Raw genomic sequence first — 20,195 nt, 5'->3', positions numbered from 1 at the left:
AGTGCAGGCCCTTCCTCCCTGTAGCGCAGGCCACACCAGGGCACCCGGTACGCAACCCACGGGTGGTCTTGCCCCCTCCCCAACGGTCTGTGCTCCGGCGGGACACGGGCTGGGCCACAGGCAGGAGTGGCCGGAATTCCCTGGACAGGCACTGGTGGGCTGACGTTTGGGCTCCGGGAAAGTTGTGGAAGGAAGAGAAGGGGCATTCACTGCTCTGATCCCACAAAAAACCCAAAGCCCAGCTTGGCTGTCCCGCCTGCTGGCCCATGACGCCGTGTGGTCAGGCCTGCTGCTCTGGAATGGGAGGTGTGGGGCGACGGTCCTCATTATGTCGTGGGACCGAGTGCGGGTCTTAGCACAGAGACGGGCTGAACCCTGCGTGCACCATCCCGGGCGCATCTTCGGGATTCTGATCCTCGCCTCTTGCATCTGTGAAATGGGAAGGCTGCAGAGGCAGGATGGCGCAGGCAGGGTGCCGCCCTGAGCTCTGCACTCAGGTCTCGGGGTCCCGCGAGCGAGCGTTGGTGGGCTCTTGGGGTGTTAACAAAATAGCAAAGTAAAAATAGGAAAATGTGGAAATTTATGATTTTTCTACAGATCGTATATTCTTTTTACATTTTTTGAATTAGCAATTTAAAAAATTATTTTTAGTGCCCCTGTTTCCTGGTGTTGCAGGTGCTCGTGCAGACTGCCTGGGGGGCAGTCCCATGTTTTCTGGCTCCCCTTTCCTCTGGGCTCTCGCACCCAGGTCAGGAGACAGGCTGTGTGTTCTCCTGCACCCTGGCTCTGAACGCAACACACTGCACTTCTTGCCAACTGTCTGTCCTCCCTGGACACTGTCCGTGCCATGAGGGCTCTGACCACGTGGGTCTGGACGCCTCATCCTCTCCCCAGGCTCTAACACCGAGCCTGATGTAGACATGTCAGTACACTTCCCAGGACAGATGGCCCGTCCGGGCTTAGATCTAAATACACTGGTCAGCGGTCCCCCAGAAGGGTTCTCTTCGAAGAGGTCTTCCCTGGGGGAGACACACATGCCAGGGGCCAACATGAAGGGCACAGGGGGGTGGGGGGGAGTGAATGGTGTCCAGGCTGTCCATCTCTCTGGCTGGTGGGAAGAAGAGTTCAGGGACAGAATTCAGCTTATTTTGTGTTTCTTGGGCGGCAGGATCGGAATTCGGAATGGGAGTGATAGGAAGGTCGATTTGGGCTGTTTTGGGCACAGATTTTTCATGATCGCCTCCGTCTGCACATGGAGTGGGCTGCCTCGGGAAGCACCAGCTCCCCAGCAGAGGAGTGAAGCAGAGACTGGCCAGTGGCCCGTGTCTTGGGTGGGGGGCTGTGGACCAGACAGCCCGCATGTGGGCCTGGACAGCCTAGCTGTGCTCCGTCTGCTCCACCCGCCAGCCTGGGGGGCGTGTGGATATCCACAAGCCAATGTTAGCCTTTGTGGACGGGACGGCGTGCGCCCCCTTCTCAGGCTGCTAGCTGTCCGGCCAGTGGAGGGACTGGCTGGGGGCAGTGGGGTAAGAGTTTGGGGACTCCCTCACCCCAAGATAGCGGGGGCTGCATCTGCCACTGAGGCCAGGCTCCTGGCCGGCCACCTCTCCCACGGTCTCCTCACTGGCCCACGCAGTGGCTAGCCCAGGGCCTCCTCCCCTCCAGCGCGGTGTCCCTTACGCTGTGAAGTAGCCACCAAGCCCTCTTCAGAACAGCCCCCTTTTCTGCAGACCCCCAGCATCTCTGGGCCTCCGCGTGCTCCTTTGTAAAGGGACTTCAGAAAATACCCACATGGAGGGTTTTCAGCTCCCTTTGTGAGCCCAGCGAGGGTTGCTGTGAATGCAAACCCTTAGCAGGGGCCCGGGGCAAGTGCACAGAGGACACAGGTGTCCTTCCTGCTGGCTTTCTGCAGTTGGCAGCTCCCCCTTGGCCAGACCACACGGCCTCCTCCCGAGCGGGGCCCCCCAGGTCCTCCCGCGGCCCCGGGGTCTGCTGATCCGGGCTGCAGGTATCCAGAGCCGTGCTCACAGAGGCCCCTCTGCGGGGACGCTCATCTGACTGGTCTGCCTCCTGCAGTGATTTCTGGGCTCACTGGCAGACTTATCTTTTCTGCACCTTCCCCCGGTACCTCTGGCCCCCAGCAAAGGGGACGGCATCTTTGAGGGGTTCCTCCCCTCCAAGGGCTCCTGCTGCTTCCCTGCTCAGAGCACAGGGCAGGCATGGGGGAGACGACCTGCACCTCCACGATGTTCAGAAGGGAGCCACGGAGATTGTCCTGGCTTCAAACCGCAGCGACGACAGATAAGATCCTGCCAGTGAATGCACACACGGAAGGGATGTTCTGCCTTCCAAATTTTGTTCACCGCGTAGGCCGTGTGCTGCTCGTGGCCATAGTCACAGTGCGCAGAACGTTTTGTCCTGAACTTTTCCACGTGCTCTGACCAAACCTCGTAGTGTCTGCAGGCGGTCCTCGCAGCGGCCGCCGTGGGACAGCAGGGACTGTGCACTCAGTGAATCCACAGACATGTTCACACAGTCACTGCCGTCTTACCGCCAGCTCTGCACAGACGGCTCTCGTCTCCGGGTTCCCTGCACACGCCCCAGCAGCAGGACGACTCCTGGAGGCTGTGGATGTGTCCGCAGGACCTAACAGGGACCGCCAGGAAGGCTGATTCCACGCGCACTTTCCCGGTGGAGTGTGACCTTTCGGCAGCAAGCCACCACGTGAACGCAGTTTTACCAGCGTGGTGGGTGAAGGATGGTTCTTCAGGTTTGTTCCAGTCGGCACTTACTTCCGTATTCGAATGGTGAAAGTGCATCTCTACACCCGCTGATTACACGCGTACCCATATTGTACGTGTTATACGTGTGCGTGTTTATGCTGGAACAGTCTGTGTCCTCTCCATGGACTCCTGGGCTTGGGGTGGGGGTGATTTTGGTCGATAATTTGCTGGTCGTTGTTCGCCTCTCATTCTTGTTGGTATTTAGACTTGAAAGCGACGCTGTCATCCCGCCCCCATTTTAGGCTCTGAGCTGTAGGGCTCACTGTCCCTCGGAAGAAACTCGGTTCCATATTCTAAAACATAACGCAGCTCTTTCCTGTAAGGAGGCTTTTTCTGTCCCCAAAGGACACAGCCCGGGAGTGCGCGGAGTGCCGAGCAAGGATCAGAGGTGTTGGGTCAGGTCCCGGCTCCGTTAGGTCATGACCCTGGTGGGCAGGCACTTGGGCAGCCTCTCTGAACCTTTCACGTGGGGGTGAAGTAACGCTGCGGGAGTCCAGAGTAGGGCTGGACGAGGTCCCGCAGCCCCCTTCCAGCTTACCGGTCAGTACTCACTGAAGCCTTCTGCGTCGATCTGAATTTTGCCTTAACATTTTTTTTTAACTGCATAAAATGCAATCATAAACCAGAATTTATTTCCTCAGTGTTGGCAGCCTAAACTTAAAGTACAGAGCTCGGAGTCTTGATTTGGGGCATTAAAAAACAATCATAAAATAACTAAAAACTGAAAACGTTTGGAGGTCCATCGGGTGTCACCCGCACCCTTTGGGCTTGGGGCAGGTCCTGGTCCTGCCCTGTGGCCGCCGTGTCTGCTCTTGTGACTCTTGACTTCTGGTTCCCCAGGCAGCTCCAGCAGCAGCAGGCAGAGCTGGAAGTACACCAGCGGGACGGCTTGTCGTCCTACGACTTATCACAGGTGAGCTTCTGGAACTGTCTCCTGCCCAAGGGACTGGGGACTGCATTCGACCCTTAGCTTGACTCCCAACCCCCCAGTCCAGCAGGTGCTCCTGCTCCATCCAGCCACTCAGCACAGAGACTTCAGTCCCCCGGGGTCTCCTGTGACCCTTCCTGAGAGCTGGGCCATGAAGGGAGCAGGACCCGTGAAGCCCGGATGGCAGGCTGCGGCCAGTCCGGAGAGTGTCAGGGGCTAACAGTAGCTTCCCGGACTCTGAGCCCTAGTCCTCACAAACTAGGAAGCCGACAGAGGCAGCTCTGGACCCCGTCAGCTCTCCGCTTCTTCCCAGCCGTCTGTGCTGCCTTTGGTCCAGTCCCTCTCTGCCCCCGCCCCTGCTCTTGCCCTGTGTCCCCATTCTGCCTGGGCCGCCTCCCTCCCTTCTCCCTTCTCCTTAGTCCCCTCCTCTTCCCTTCTGCCTTTCCTGCTCCTGCTGCGTCTGAGAGCTGGCCGGCTAGGGAAACCACAAGGGGTCTGTCTCCTACGCTAGACCTTATGTTCACGTCTCCTGAGTTTTAGAGTACGCTGATTATCATTTATCTTTCTGTAAGTATTCAGTGTGACTCCGTCCGTGGTCCTTTCTGTGATTTCCAGCTCACACCTCCACCCTGACTGTCCTTGTCCTCCAACAGAAAATCACCCCCCCACCTGTAAAACCGTCCAGCCTGAAATGTCAGTGAGACCAGAGAGAGGGGACCCAACGAAGGTGAGGCTGGAAGCCCATGTTCTGTGTCTCACACGTGGGGTGTGGCTGTGTTTTAATGTGCAAACAGGTTCCCGTCCCCAACCTGCCAGCCGGCGTTCACGAGGCTGGGAAGGCCGTGGAAAAGGCAGATGCCATCTTCTCCCAGGAGAGGGACCCCCGGTTCGCCGAAATGTTTGCGGGGATCAGTGCATGTAAGTTTCCGGACGGGGCCCCGGCTTGGAGGGTGTGGGGGGCGGGGGGCTGCGGCCAGGCCGTCAGGAGACACCCCCCCGCAGGGAGAGGCCCCCGCGGGCTGGGTTTTCAGTGTGCAAGAGCACCCAGTACCGGAGTCCCAGCGGAGCCTCGCCTCCCGCTCGTCTGTTCCCTGGGGCCCTGAACCGCGTGCTTTCTGCATCCGAGGGTTGGGAACGAATGGTGCGTGGATGCCCAGAATTCGCTTGGTCACGGTCGTCCGGTGGCCTGCCTACGTCAGCGCTGTCGCCGGAGAACATGGCGCATTCTAGGTCAGGCTGTCCCACGAAGCCCGTGTGTAGCTGCCCCTTCCAGCCTGTTTACCACTAAGATTAGCAAAATATACAACTGGAAAGGTCTGTATTATTCCAGACTTCAGCAGGAGGATTCTAATTCTGGTGGTCAAGGAATTTCTGCAAGACACAGTGTTTGGGATCCGTTAAGGGGAGAAGCAGCTGACCCGCCCGAAGGCAGCGTGGAGACACTCGTCTACAGGACTGAGGGGCTGGGGACAGATGGAGGATCAGATCTCAGCCCTCCTGGAAGCACGTGTGGTGTAGACATGGCCGTCATTCCCTCTATGCCGCGGGCCAACCTCTAAGGAAACGAGGAAGGTCCCCTCACTGCCTCCCACGACAACAGTGCGTGCCAACCCGTGTGGCACAGTGACCTGTTGGCCCCCGGACATGCCACCCACCTCCACCAGTGGCTCTCGAGTCAGCAGAGAAGAGAGCAAATGGTAGCACGTCTAAAAGGCTTCTCCCCCTCAGAGAAGCCTGAAGGTTTGACCAGACCCCAAAGCCTTTCTGGGAAATCCACGGGAAGTTGGAATGTGACAGACACACACGCCTTCCCATAAAGATGACAAAGTAGTGGGAGAACAGACAGACAAGGAAAACGGGAGAGCCACGCGGGTCCACAACCAGGCTGCGCTCGCACGCGGGAACCGCACTCTCAGACACGCGCCATCTCAGACCGTCCGGGAGCGCGGCCTGCCCCAGACTGGCCTTGTTTGCGGGATGAACCAAAACACAGAACGCGGCAGAGGAAGTGACGGGTGGAGAAGCCGGAGTGTGGAGGACGTCCCGAAGAACACCAAGGATCAAGGTGCAAAACACTAAAGATAAAAAGATCCGGAAAAACCAAAACCGAATCAATTTGGCGAAGACCCAGGTGCATCTTGGGTTAAGGGTCACAAACAGAAATGTCTCATCGGCATGTGTGGTTTTTTTCCTCTGACATTTCTAGAGTTCCAGTGTGTTTATTTATAACCACTCTTGAAAGGAGGGAAAAGAAGAGAAGGAAGGAAGTGTCGCTTCCAAGAAAAGACGAGGACATTTTTAGCAAATTGCAAAATACTCGGAAGGAAAAGTGAAATAGTAAGAAAACATGAATGTCATGAGCGATAGAATCAGTCGGTGTTCAAGAACTCCTGACTGGTAGCTCCCGAATCCCATGCTGCCGAAATATGCCATGTCCCAGACCGCACAGGTGACACCGTGGGGCCGGAGGGGTGGGGGGCCTGGTGCCCGCGGACATCGGAAGAAACATAGTGCTGTCCGAGCGCTGTGGGCGAAGAGGGCTGTTTTACGCAGATACGAGCTGTGACCTAACGTGAGGGTTTGTGTGTCATGAGCACTGCAACGTGGGAAAGAATAATTAGCAATACAAGAAAATCCTGATAAAGCCAAATTGCAGTGGGAGATCTCAACATGCATTGCTTCATCTCCAACAAATCACGTGGATCAAAGTCGTAAAACGAAGAAAGATATAGAAGATCGAATCATAAACTCAAGACTCTCCATATATATAATTTTGTGCCCTACAAATGTCCTGTAGCAGTTCGGAAAAAATGTGCTTCTCATTTACCCAAACCACCAAAACCCCAAAACACATGAGAAAACAATAGTCTACATTAAGTGGATAGTCACGAGCAGTCCCCGGGGCACCTTCTCCTGACACCTTGAGCCGCATCTTCCTCTGCAAGACTCAGGCTGCGGACCGTGTGAGAAACGCACACGCAAGAGTCCAAGCCCTTTCCATCCTCCAGGACTTTCCACTGGGCGCCCTGTCGTTGCAACAAAGGAACTGCCCCGGGAAGACCGCTCAGGGCTTCAGTGTACCAAAACGTCACGGAGGTGGTTTGCACGCTCGGGAGATTCGGCACGTGGCCGCTGAAGCCTGCCCCCTCGGCCCCAAGACCCGAGGCTGAGTGTCCACCAGCCACTGCTCACGTCCACCCAGTGGGGATCCCACCCCAAGCCAGAGATGGGTACAGGCGAGGGGTCTGTCTAGGCACAAAATAATTGCCGCATAACTTTGACATCCTTTGTTCCGGAATCTTGTTGCGGGTGGGGTGTCAGGGGTTGGGGGAGCAACAGGTGTAGGAGTTTTGAGATTGTAGGGAAGTGATAGGCTCTGTAACAAACATGTCCAAGGCCACCCCCCGACCGTAGGGCAGAGCTGGGCTCTGAGCGCCAGAGCCGTTCCTCCAAACCACTGCTCCGTGCTTCCTCCACGGGGTTGGAAGGAGTGGGTAAAGTCGTGTCTGAGGAAGAACTTCCATTGGTTCTCTCCATCTTCCCAACGCTTGGAAAGGGTCTGCCTTGCGGTGCGTTTGGCCTGGCCTAGGTGCCGGAGGACAGCCTGGCGCCGTCCTGGGCGGAGAAGGCCCCGGGAGACGGCGCGGAGGCAAGGGCAGAGCAGGTGCACGTGGACGGGCGCCAGCATGTGTCATCCTGCTTGGGGACGCCCAGCCCTGCACCTGCTCCCCGGCTGTCTGCCCCATGGTCTGGAGGGCGGGAAGCCCTTGAATGTGACCCTTGCTGTGCTCTTCCTAGCGGAGAAGAAGATGATGAGCTCAGCGTCTGCGGCAGGAACGCAGCAGATCTACTCCCAGGGGAGCCCGTTCCCCCCAGGACACTCTGGGAAGGCTTTCAGGTACATGCCGGCCAAGGGGCCGGGGGGCCAGGGGGTGGGAGGATGCCCCTCGCCAGGGAAGCCCCGGGTCTCAGAGCTTGGCTCCGTGTGTGGCAAATCCCGCCAACACCATCGTGGCTACTGTCCAGCAGGTGCTGGCCGGGCTGGGAGGCCGCTGGCGCTGGTTCTGCCCCGTGAGCCCTGCCCTGTGTGCCCAGTGTTGCTGTTGGGCGTGCTGCTATTGTCTGGTGGGGAAGGAGGAGCAGAGACTGGGAGGAATGGCCAGGGGAGAGACTAGGCTCTCAGGTGGGTGCGGGGGTCCTCACATGTACCCACCAAACGCCCAGACTCACTAGAACTGTCCCAGACCCGAGCCCAGGTGGGCGGGGCTCCTCATACAGCCCAGCCGCTGGCTCTTGGCCAGAGCCTAAGAGGAACGTCCAGGTGCAGACGGGGACCAGGACTGGGCGGGTGGGACTGACCATCCCAGGCAGCGGGCCCGGCCAGGAACCTGCCCTCGCAACTAGAGTAAGGCGCGAGTTTCCACACTGGTCCACGGACAGGCCCCCTGGGGAAGCAGGAGGTGGCTTAGCAGACCGAAATCTCGGAGGCGCTCGGGCCAGTCCTGCAGCTGGGTCTCACTGGAGGCAGCCTGCTCCACGGCTCTGGGGAACGCGGGCCACAGGCAGAAACTCTCTGATCGGGAGCCAGCTGGATGAGGAGGCGGCCCCCCGGGGAGCGGCTGCTGCCGTCCTCGCTGCCAGTCACCCCGCCCCGCTGCACGTGCTCGTCAGGTCCTTGTGACACTGGCTGCCGGTCCCTCAGTCTGGACGAAGGGCAGGGGGGACGGAGTGGAGGCTGGAGGTGAGGAGGGGACAGCCTGAGGTAGCAGGGCCCGGGAAGGCCTGGCCGACTGCTGAGCTGAGCCTGGGAGCAAAGGGTCAGGTTGCTACTTGATGAGGCGACTGAGAGGACCTCCTCCAGAATGTGCTGAACGAAGCCTGGGAGGCCAGAGAGATGGGAGAGGCTCAGAGTCTGGGCGAAACAGGAGGAGGCTGTGGAGGCCCTGAGTACCATGCTGGGGAGTCGGAGGGGAAGAGGAACTTGTGGAAACAGGGTACGGGAGAAAGGTCGGGGGGCAGCGTGGAAAGGGAGAGTGCTGGTGGGTCGTAGGACACATGGTCCAGCTTGAGAGGCTGAGCCGGGGTGAGGCTGTCGTCATAGAAACAGACGTCAGAGGACAGTTTGGAGAAGGAAAGGCCGTCTTGTGGCCAGCTGGCTGTGTGGGGAAGGAGTCGGGGAGGACGCCAGCCCCTGCACAGAGCCTGGCTTCAGGAAGGCGCTCACTCACTGCTTATCTGTGGAAGGGAGGGAGGCCTGGAGGGATGGATGAGTGGAGGGAGGGAGAGATGGGTGCCTGTGAGGCCCTAAGCCTGTGGAGTAGGCTGGATTTCCTGCAAATCTAAAGGGCCCGTGCTGGTGTGAGTGGGAGGGTGTGGGACGAATGGCAGTCAGAGGTCGCCCTGAGCTCTAGCGGCACGGTGTTACCACAGGTCCCTGACTGTGTCCTCACCCTGAGTCCTACCGTGGTCCTGGCGGCCTTGACCTGTCCGTGTGCCCTGAAGCAGGCGTCTCTAGTCCAGAGGGCTGTGGGGGTGCTGGGCCCGGGGCTCGGCCCTCATCCACCAATGCCCTGGGGCGGACATGAGAGCTGAGGGGTGGGGGGAGCCCTCCCCCCATAGAGAATGGTGATCACTAAAGGCCTTCTGAGGCCGTGGGTTCATCAGGAGGGAGAATGGGGAAGGAACATTATGTTCAGGGAGGGAGTGGTTGCAGGAAGCTGGGAGTGATGTCCGCTTTCGGAATGGCTGGTACGAGAAGGTAGGGTATCCTTGGAGACTGTCTCTCTCATGAGGAACCAGATAGCACAGAAAAATATAATACGAGCAGTAAAACCATACCCACTCTTCTCCACGGGTCTGTCCATTGCCCTTCTTCAAAACCCACACCAACGATCAGCCCCATCCCTCCCCGCTCGGCTCCCTCCTGGGCACGCAGCGTTCTCCTGCGCTGAGCTGCTCCCAGGACAAAGGGCCTGAAGCCAAACAGAAGTCTCCGTACCTTCCCAGCTTTAATGAGCATGTCGTATCATCCTCACGGCTGGAAAAAGCTCCGGGCAGCAGTGCACAGACAGCGGTCAGGGATGGCGCCTGCGGGGGTCCAGGCAGAGCGGCACCTGGGACACACTCAGCAGGTGCCCCAGACAGACTGCAGGGATGAACTCGAAGACGCAGGGAGGGTGGGGGCACGTCCCCGCAGCGAGCTCCGGGGGGGCTGGACCAGGCCCTGGCCGCCAGGTGTCCCCTGACAGGTTCTTTGTCCTGTTCAGAACCAACCAGCTGCCAGTGCGCGGCCTAGTTCCTGAATCTCGAGCCCTGTAGGCGCCCCACAGGGACAAATTAACCAGAGCACAGAGGAGCGAGTCCACACCGAGGCTGGTTTCTATGCTAAGGAGCTTCTCCCGCAGAATGGTCTGCTGGGAGCCAGACATACGCGGGTGGGGTGTAGACCGCCTGGAGGAGAGAGCGGCCTTGGGGTGGAGGAGGGGGGAGCATGAGGCAGACCCCAGTGGGGACACAGAGGGAGCCCCGAAGGAAAGAAGGAACAATGGAGGCGTGCCACGCGTGGGCCTCCTTGTCCAGTGTGTGCTGGAGAGACAGACATGCGGACAGAGGCAGCGGGGAGCGAACAGGGAGGTGGCCCCGGGGCCAGCGTGGTGGGTGAGGCGTCTCCTCGGGACACATGTGAGTTCATCTCTTCCAGCTCTTCGGTGGTCCACGTGCCTGGAGTGAATGAGATCCAGTCCTCCTCGTCTACAGGCCAGAACATGTCCCAGATCTCCCGGCAGCTGGGCCAGAGTCAGGTGGCATGGACGGGGAGTCGGCCGCCCTTTCCCGGACAGGTACGGGCTTCAGTGAGGGCGCTGCCCCCAGGTCCAGGCGGGTCAGAGCTCCCGTGACCTGCTTTCTTTGGGTCCAGGCTTCGAGACCCCAGGTCCAGGCGGGTCAGAGCTCCCGTGACCTGCTTTCTTTGGGTCCAGGCTTCGAGACCCCAGGTCCAGGCGGGTCAGAGCTCCCGTGACCTGCTTTCTTTGGGTCCAGGCTTCGAGACCCCAGGTCCAGGCGGGTCAGAGCACCCGTGACCTGCATTCTTTGGCCAGGCTTTGAGACCCCCAGGTCCAGGCAGGTCAGAGCACCCGTGACCTGCTTTCTTTGGCCCAGGCTTCGAGACAGGTTAGTGCTCTGAGCACCAGTCCCTCAGAGGGGCCCCAGTAGTGGAGCCCCGTCTGTTTTCGGCAGCCTGGCCCTGCTCAGAGAGGGCCTGGGAAGCTGGGGGAAGGGGCAGATCCACAGACGCTCCGTGAGGACCGCTCTGGACCTCTCTCTGTCCCAGCCAGGAGCACGTGAGGACCCCCAGCCCCGGGACACACGCAGCTCCCTGGTAGTCACTGTGACGTGGGCGTCCGGTGGCCCAGGGGACTTCCTGGTGTTTGTAGTGCCCAGGCCCAATAAAGAGAAGCCGCAGGACCCGCATCCTCGTAGGCCTGTGGGTAACTTTGCCCAGACCTGCCCCAGAGAGGCAGGGCCCGAGTCCTGCAGTTCTGGGCCCACAAGTGCTGGCCTGATGCCAGGCTTGTGCCCGGCTGGGCAGGAGGGCCATGGGGAGTCGCCGTCAGCCACTGGGGCCTGGGGCAGAGACCTGCTGGTGATGCTTCCCTTCTCTTTGCTGTGTCCTAATTGTAGCAAATCCCCCCCCAGTCCGGCAAGACCCAGTCATCTCCCTTTGGGATCGGAACGAGCCACACCTACCCAGCAGACCCCTCTTCCTACAGCCCCCTCTCCAGCCCGGCTACCTCCTCGCCCAGCGGGAATGCCTACTCCAGTCTCGCCAACAGGACACCAGGGTTCGGTAGGTGGGGAACGAGGGAGAGAATTCCTGGGAGAGCCAGCAGAAACGCTTTCTGAGCATCCTGAGTTCGGGGACTGAGCCCCAAGCTCCCAGAACCCTGGGACAAAGCCTAGGGGTTTCCAAGTGCCTCCAGCTCTGAGAGCCTGTGGTGCCCCCGGACGCTGGCTGCTTGGGTCTCAGCTTTGTGGAGTGACTGTCATTTTCAAGGCCCTGGGACTATATTCCTCCGAATGCTGTTTTAACCCTTTATGGCCCTTGGCAAGGACGTCAGGTACCCTATGTCCAAAACGCTATAATCTTGCTTCAAACAACTGGGTGGCTGATGGTATAAAAACACTGTAAATAAGAAACACAGTAAAGTTCTCTCTCTTAGTGTTCCAAGAGAGATCCCATCCCGTGTCAGAAGGCCCGTCCCAGCTTTGTTAACAAAACCTCAGGCCATAAAGGGTTAAGTGGCTGCCCCTCCTGGTGCTCCTCCCAGGGGCCTTTGCCGTGGCTCTGTGTGGATTTAATGGGCCAGGGCTCTAGCTCCCATCAGGAGGGACTGCTGAGGGGCCATGGCCCTTCGACCTGAGCCGGCGCCCATCTCTCACAGCGCGGTCCCTGTGACACCCACTCGTGTGGCTCATGGGGCGTCTCTCTGTAGGACGGATGCCCTCAGGCGAGCGTGGGGCTGAGCCCACACACCTGGGTTTCCATCTGGCAAGTCGGCCACTTTATGCAGCCAGCCCCAGGCTAAATGCTGTGTGGTGTCCTGTGTACCATGCCCCCCCCCACCCCCCACCAGCCTGGGGGCACAGTACTTCCTGACCTCTCACCAGCTCCCCCCGGGGATGCAGTGACCTTCAACATTAATCCGGTTCACTCGTTCACTCGTGGCAGGTTCTCCTGTTCGGCCTTAAACTATCTTTGCTGTATTGTTCCCCAAGTGGGAGCTCAGCCGCATGCTGCCCTGTTTCCGGAGGGACGGACCCCTGGCCTCTTGCTTGCCAGGCGCTGTGCTAGGCTCGAGCTCACAGAGGGGAGGAGACCTGGTCCCAGCCCAGGGGAGGTCACAGTACAGCTGAGGCAGGGGAGACTCTCGGGCACTGGGAGAGGGCAGAGGAGACGCTCGGACACAGGGAGAGGGCAGGGCAGGTGCTCCCACACCAGAAGAGGGTACGGCAGGCGCTCCCACACCAGGAGAGGGTAGGGGAGATGCTCGGGAACCGGGAGAGGGCAGGGGAGTGCTGTGTATGCAGCAGCCCAAGTCCGCCCGCGGTCCAAGGGCTGCCATTCTCTCAGGGTCAGAAGAGTCTTCAAGGAGAGCGAGCGCTCATTCTAGTAAGGCCGAGAAGCATCTCGTGGCCACAGCAGGAAAGGTGGGCAGGGCCTTCCCCTGCCCTGGGGATCTGGGCCCTTCAGCTCTGTGCATCTGTCTGGTTTCCACCTGGCGTATGCAGGCCCTGATGTGTAAATGGGGCTGGGACACGGGGAGGACAGAGCCCTGGGCTGAGGCCCTGAACAGCAGGCTCACGTGGGGAGCTCCAGGATCAGCAGCCACGTCCTCATTGGCCCTGAGCCGTCCTGTAATCACTTGATCCTAAGGATAGTTACAGCCACCGCTGACGCTCACCAGACACCCACTGTGTGCTCTGCACTGGGCGCATTTGAATTCCTGTAACACTCATGGCAGCCCTAAGAGGGAGATGCCCAATTGCTCCCATTTCACAGATAAATAAACAGAGGCATGGTGAGGTCAGAGGTCATGGTGCACTTCCCTCCAGACTCTGCTTGCCCCTGTCTTCTGATCCGTTGTTTGGAGTGCATTGGAATTAGTTGGGGATTGGGTGTCCTGGCAGAGGTCTCTTGATTTATACTAATGAGAGGGGCTGGGCCCCGCTCCGTGAGTGCCCAGAGACTCTAAACAGAGGTTTCATGTGGTCTCACCTTTAATCCCTCCCTTGTTGACCTTGATCCGGCAGGGCAGCAGGAAGCTGTGGCTGTGTTTGGAATCCAGGCCCTGGGGGAGTGTGGGACAGGGAGCTGGGGTGGAGCTTCGGATGAGGGGCTCCCCAAGCCCACCTATGGGTCATTGTGGCAGGAGGCCCCAGCAGAGGTGGGGAACAGTGGTGTGGAGGGGTCTGGAGGGTAGGGCAGGCCGTGTGTGGGATGTGCGGCTTGTGAAAAACAAGCAGCTTCGCTCCAGGGGGCTCCAGGGAAACGGGTCCGTGGAGGCGGTGGCGGGGCGGGGGGGGGGGGTGGGGGGGGGGGGCTCTGGTCAGGGTCAGAGAGACGAGGGTGTGCAGGTGGTTCGTGAATGAGGCTGGTGCTCCTGAGCGCGGTGCGAGGGGCGCAGGGAAGAGAGCAGTGGAGAAGGGGTATGTGGGGAAGAGAAAGAGCAGCTCCATGAATGGTCAGACTTCCCAGTCATTGAGTAAACAGCGTGTGAACCCACCGGCAGCACTGACATGTGCAGCGGACCCTCACCGTGGCCCTGTGTGGGACCTCGGTGCCCAATCTGAGGGCGTGGGCGAGACGGCTGGTCAGTCCTGGAGGGTACGCAAGCCCGACAGCCCCCCGCCCACAGTTCTCGGCTCAGCTAGCCATCCTGTCCGGGCTCCGGAGCCCCAACTGCCCTGTTTCACGGCTGGAACCAGCAGGAGTCTGGGAGCGCTGGCAAGCTGAATGTCACCAAGTGGGGGCCCAAGTGGCTGACATGGGGGAGAAAAGCTGCGTGTCAGCTTCTGCAGGAAATCCTCAGGATGGCAGGTGTTTGGGGCTCCCTCCTTGAATGAGAAACCCGCCCTCTGGTTCCGGCCCCTTCTGTGTGCCACAAGCTCATTTTGCTCCCTGGGCTTCCAGGAGTCACACCAAGGCTCTCCTGCCGTTTTGGGCCTGTGGACGTGTCCTGAGCCGTGTTACCAATGCGTTTGCATTTCCAGTCCTGGTTCTGGTTTCCGCTTGGCGCAGGTCTTACCTCTTTTGATGGGGAGTGTCCAGAAGTAAAACTGGAGCCATTTACCGAGGGGCTGACAAATGTGAGCGTTCGCATCCTAACGAGCTGGGTGGGGACGGTGCGGCAGGCAGGGTCCAGGCAGCGCAGAGAAACCACACCTGCAGGTGCAACGGGGAACGCAAAATACGATGATTCCTAGTGAATGTGGTTGAAGGAGCGCCCCGAGGAGACCGCAGAGCGAGCATGCCTGGCAGCTTCCAGCTCCAAGGCCAAGGGAGGGACCCCACCCCACAAAGCCTGAAGGTCACAGCTCACTGAGGGTGTGTCTGCCGGGCGCTGAGCAGACTGGCCAGGGGCGGGGGCTGTGGCTGGTCGCTCCCCAGAGGCTGCAGCGGGACCAGAGTCCGCAGGAGCTGCCGCCGGGTGGAAAACACCAGCCGCTGGGGCTGGTTTGCAGTCTCGGGGTGACGGAGAAGCTCCCCGAAGAGTGAGTGCACGGGGCCTCCTGCACACCACCAGTCGCCACGCTGTAGACAGAAAAACACCCGAACCAGAAGAGAAGCCCCTTCCTTGGCTGCACCTGCTTGTCTCTCCGGTATCTTCTATGGACAAAGCCTAACCTTGCCCCAGCGGGCAAAAGAGGCACGTTCACAGCGTCCAGCTCCTACCCCACCCACAGGCAGCGCCAGGACGCGTGGATGTGGAGCCAAGAGGCCGTAAGCCAATAGCGCGGGGAGTCCTGAGACCTGGGTCCCTGAACGGCTGGGTCTGCGTCTCTGCCACCACCCGGCATCTGCTCCCTGATGCGTCCGTGTGTCTTAGGGAAATGCAGGAGCCAAGCACGCAGGGTGCTCAGTGCAAGTGGCCCAGTGGGGCCGTGGCAGACCAGGTGTTCCTCCCCGGACTCGCCCTGGGTCTGAATGATGTCCACTGTCTTACCCACGTGCTTCCAGAGGCAGGGACTGGGCTGCACGAGCAAGTGCGTTGCTTCCCGGCCTCCCTGCTTCCCGGTTTAGGGTGGGCGGCTAACATGTCCCATTCATGCCCAGCGTGAGTCAACGCGGATCCTCTCAGATCACAGCCGGTAACACGGACAACGCGGAGCCTGAGCAGCTGTCACGAAGGCCACGGACTGCATCGGTCACGTTGCTGGCCTTCCTGGGAGGAGCCTCGTCCGTCTGCACACTTACTTCGGAGACGAAGCTTGAAAGAACGGGTCATTCCACAAGAGTCTGAGGATTTCTGCAGTGAGAAGGGGGATGAAAAATTAGGGTCAGAGCAGGCACAGTGGGGGAGGGGTTGGGGTTTCCCTGATCTAGAAAGTTTGCAGGCACCACACCCCCAAACCCCCCAGTTCCTGCCCCCGAATCTCAGCCCTGTGTATTCTCACCAGCAAATTTTAGGGGATTATAGACCTTTCCACCACTATGAGTTAGTGATGAAAAATGAGGTCTTGGCCAGAAAGCATGGGAAACGCGTGTCCTGGGCGTGAACTGCAGGAGACCTCCGCCCAGAGGCTTTTCTGGAACAAGCTGCCCCTTTGGAGCTCTTTGCTGATTCATCCACAAGGGTTTCTCAGCGTCAGCACCATGGACATTTTGAGCAGGTAATTCTCTGTCTTGGGGGATACCTTGTCCGTGTGTGTGTTCAGCAGCCTCCCTGGCCTCTACCTACCAGCACCCCTGCATTTATGACCGTGAGAAATGTCTCTAGACGCGTCCCCTGCACGGCAGAGTTGGCCCTGGTTAGAACCACTGAGCTACTCCCGACCACAGAGGACCTCCGAGCAGTGCACCAAACAGCCCTGGGATCCTCAGATGATTCTCTCGAGGAAAAACGTCAGCAAGAGTGACCCTAGAGCATTGAGTGCCGATAAAACAGTTTTAAAAGAAAGATGTCGTCCCTTTAGTCCTACAACCTAGGAATCCACATGTTTCTCAAGAATCTGAAGTTTGGTCTAAAGGCCACCCATTTGGCCCAGATGGCAGCCACCCCGTGCGTGCTCTACTTGCACCGGGGACCTGGCGGGGGACCCACATGTTCAGCTGGGGCTGTAGCAGCCTAGACTTTGCTCAGGAGGCCAGCAGAGCAAAGGGCGGAATGGCTGGAGCCCAGCTCGCGGTTCGTCACCATACACGTGGCTTCTAGAACGACGGGCATCCAAGGGTGTCGGTGACCCTGGGGCCTTCTCCAGAATGCGGCTTGGGGCTGCGTGGTGGGCGCAGGCCACGTAACACCCCTGCTCACCATCGGTCTGAGGTCAGGTGGGGTGGGTCAGTGGGGCCGAGGTCTGGGCTGAGAGCACCCGGTGCTGCGTCGTCCAGGAGACACTGTGTTATGGTTACTGCTCATCGTTGAGCGTCGAGGTCACTCATGCAGCTCAGAGAACGGGTTTCAGTAACGGGCTGGAAGAAGGGCCTCCCCCGTGGCCCTCCCCTCAGACGGCGTGAACGCGGCCTGCTGGTCAGGGCTTGGGGGGGGCGGCTTTCCCGAGGAAGACTGTCAGCTGCGAGGTCCACTTCGATGTCCCCCCACGCGGCCTGTGCCTCCTTGCCACGCTCAGAACATCCCGATGGCCCAGTCACTCGTCTGCCTGCCCCAGTGGAGCGGCCAGGCTGGGTCACCCCCGTGTCCCCGGCTCTCTGCTCAGCATCAGGGGCGTTGTGGACAGTGGATACAAATGGTCGGTGTCCCAAGTGAATGCGTGCAGGCCCCGCGCCAGAAACACCTCGGGTCCGGCTGTGGCTCTGGCATTTACACGCAGAATGAGTCGGGCAGATTTCTTGAGTCTCCGGTCCCTTGTCTGGAAAAGGTGGGTGATGCAGCTGTCTCTCCGAGTAGATGACATGATGTCAAAGCCCCGCGCGCAGCCCGTGTCCAGAAAAGGTCCAGAAATACCGCGCCCTTCTGTCCTTAGCTAGTTCATGCTGTTTCTGAAGCAATCCCATCAATTCGCTTTTCTATGGCAAACATTTAAGAAGAGCTTGTCCTTCCCCGCAAGTTTAGAATGTGGATTCTGAAATCATGCGTCTGTGATTAGCAGAATTGAGCTGGTCTTTCTTCATCCTTCAGCCCCCGCCGCCCACCTGGGCTCTGGCGGTCACTGAGACCGATGCGGGAATGTGCGTTCACTTCTTCACATGCCGCTGAGCGCCAGGAAGCTTCCGATGGGATGTTCACGGTTCCTCATTCTTCCTGGTCTCTCTCCCTTCCTTGACCTTTCTGTTACTTTGTCCCTCAGCAAATACCTGACCAGGTGTTCCAGTACCAAGCAGTGGGGTGGCTACGCATGACCTGGGGGTGGGTTGGCTCAGTTGTGGCCCTGCTATGGGGGTGACACAAGGCCATGACAACTGAGAGTGGGTCAGGGAAGCTCGCTTCCGACGGGGCTCTGAACATGGGCAGAACCTTCTGGGCACAGAGGGTGTCCACAGCTGGGGGCAGGCGGGTCACCTGGGAAGGGGCGGAGGGGGGCGGTGGTGGGGTGCAAAGCGGAAGTGGGGTTATGCAGGCTCTTGGGCCGTGGTGGGCTGGGCTGGCTTTAGGCAGTGGACACTGTTTCAGGAAGATCGAGGGCAGCTGTGGATTCAGAAGACAGGCTGCCCCAGATGGAGGGAAGCAGACAGGAGTGGAGATGTGGTGTTCGGGGCAGTGGGCTAGACGTGAGCGCCCACAGCTGGGCTTTCCCCACCGGGATGCTCTGGGGAGGGGAGATGCTGGTTTCAGGCACTGGGAGCCCAGGGCGCCTCTTGGAGACTTAGCCATGTCCTCCGGGCCCGGGGGCTGGGCCCAGAGCCTAGAGAAGCAGGACTGTGCACATTCAACCAGCAGAGATGGGGATGTGTGGTCCCGGCGCTCCCAGCTGTCCACCCCACGTTGCAGGACTCAGGCGCCATGGGTCGTGCGCGCAACCCTGCAGCAGCCCCCTGCTAACCAGCTCCTTCCCCCTGCCCGCTCGGCCCCGGACGGTGGTCTTCCTGAAGGTGCAGGCGTGTGCGGCCGCTCCTCTGCCCGCGGATGCTCCCCGGGTCCCTGCCACCCTCACAGCCGAGCCCTGGCTTGCCCTCAGCCCAGTCACACTCGGACCCTTACCCCAGAGCCGCCTGCGGGTCCCTGGGCAGATCACGCCCTCCTCACCCCACCTCTTTGCACAGACCCATCCCAGTGTCTGCCTCCGAGCCCTGCACCCGCTCAGCTGCTTACCCTCCCCCTGCTGGTCTCTTCTACTTGCTGTGACAGGTTAGGCGTCCCCCCGAGAGCTGGCACTCTCGCTGCTTCCCCCATCACAGCGGCTCCCAGCCACATGGCACTGCCTTTCCCCTCTCCTCACCATGCCGTGAGCTCCCCCCGAGGAGCTGTCCCGCTTCCTGGCCTATGTGCGCACCTGCATGGAGCCTGGGTCGGGGCCGGAGCTCAGGACCCCAACGTATGAATCGGGGGGACTCAGTGAAGGTCGTAGCCAGAAGGAAAAGTTGAGGGCATCAATTCCTGATGGGCAAGACCCCAGCAGGGAGTCACTTGTAGCAAGTGGGGTCAGTGGGGAGCCTCCCGGTGGCAGTCATCCCCCCAGCTCCATTATGACAGCTCCCATGGTCTGCCTTGCTGTCGCCTTCCGTGAAGTGACAGGTGACCGGGCCCATCCACGCTCTCCACGCTCCCCGAGCAGCAAGGGGGCCGGCTTGTGCTTGGGCCCCCGGGCGTCTTAGGCGGCCTCCTCACTGCCTCCACTGGTGTCGTTTGGATTCCCAAGCCAGCCCATGGGCCGTGCTTTGGAAGAGCTCCCCCTGGCCTTGCTGCCTCATGAGCTTTAGGAAGAGGCGTTTCGGATTTCCGGATGCATTTTCCTTAAACAGCAGAGTCCTGTGTGCCCCGTCGGTTTTAATCCCTCTGATGCGGAAGCAGGGAATCGTGTCCTTGTCTGATTTTCTAGAACCTTTTCCCAGCTGTCACCATGCAGAGTTTGGAAAGTGTGGTCGTGAGGCCTTAAGGAGAACATACGTGTTTCTTTACAACCTTTCATGTCTCAGGCCGGATGTCCCGTGTGTGTGCGTGTGAGAGAGACAGACGGAGAGAGGGGACAGAGGGAGAGGCTGGGGATCTCCCTGAGCACTTAGTGGGCTCAGCTCCTGAGCCCAGCATCCGCCTTCCGGCAGGAGGGGTGGCCCGTGGCAAGCACGGCCGTTGGGAAGAGCGAGATGGGGCCCGTCCTGCTCCCAGAGCCTAACAGAGAGCCCGCTGCCTTCCAGATGGTGCTGAGTGGTTCAGAACCAGGAAAAATGTTTCTCAGCTTTTTCCGATGTGCCTCCAGGTTTAACAAATCCTCTGAGGTTGAATCTTTAAAACGGTTTAGACAAATTTCTGCTCATTTTTTCTACTTGGTTTTTCCAGCGTGTATTCTTTGTAAAGCGTAAGACAGAGGCTCTCGTGACACGTTACCGTGCTGGTCCCTTCGTGTCTGAGCCGGGCCCAAATGCCTTTGCTCTCGAGCCACCCCATGCTAAGAAACACTCAGAGGCCAGAGGAGGGGCCGTGGCTCGGGGCCCCTGTGGAAGGACCTCATGAATGCCACGCGTGGCCTCGCCAAGTTCCCCGAAACCCGCTGAGGGTGGCAGAGCTCTGGGCACGCTGAGGTGAGGCTTGTCCTGAGTCAGGCTCCCGGAAGGAGCAGCCTGGGGACGAGGGGTCTGGAATGGCAAAGTG

At 59.6% G+C, this 20,195-nt stretch overlaps 1 protein-coding gene across 5 annotated transcripts in view; it reads left to right on the top strand.

The window, feature by feature from the left end:
* Positions 1-20,195, top strand: part of ARNT2 (aryl hydrocarbon receptor nuclear translocator 2) — a 159,600-nt gene that overhangs the window by 133,222 nt on the left and 6,183 nt on the right. For 4 of the 5 annotated variants that reach the window (XM_048220432.2, XM_048220426.2, XM_048220434.2 and 1 more), the window contains exons 13-17: positions 3,624-3,696; positions 4,506-4,629; positions 7,510-7,609; positions 10,412-10,550; positions 11,392-11,557. In XM_048220432.2, coding sequence (XP_048076389.1) covers positions 3,624-3,696; positions 4,506-4,629; positions 7,510-7,609; positions 10,412-10,550; positions 11,392-11,557 — 602 coding nt within the window. The remainder of the gene's footprint in view (positions 1-3,623; positions 3,697-4,505; positions 4,630-7,509; positions 7,610-10,411; positions 10,551-11,391; positions 11,558-20,195) is intronic. The other variant, XM_048220427.2, reaches the window with a different exon arrangement.

The sequence above is a fragment of the Ursus arctos genome, unplaced genomic scaffold, assembly GCF_023065955.2.
Source record: "Ursus arctos isolate Adak ecotype North America unplaced genomic scaffold, UrsArc2.0 scaffold_28, whole genome shotgun sequence".
Taxonomy (NCBI): domain Eukaryota; kingdom Metazoa; phylum Chordata; class Mammalia; order Carnivora; family Ursidae; genus Ursus; species Ursus arctos.
This window is presented reverse-complemented; position numbering and strand designations above follow the sequence as displayed.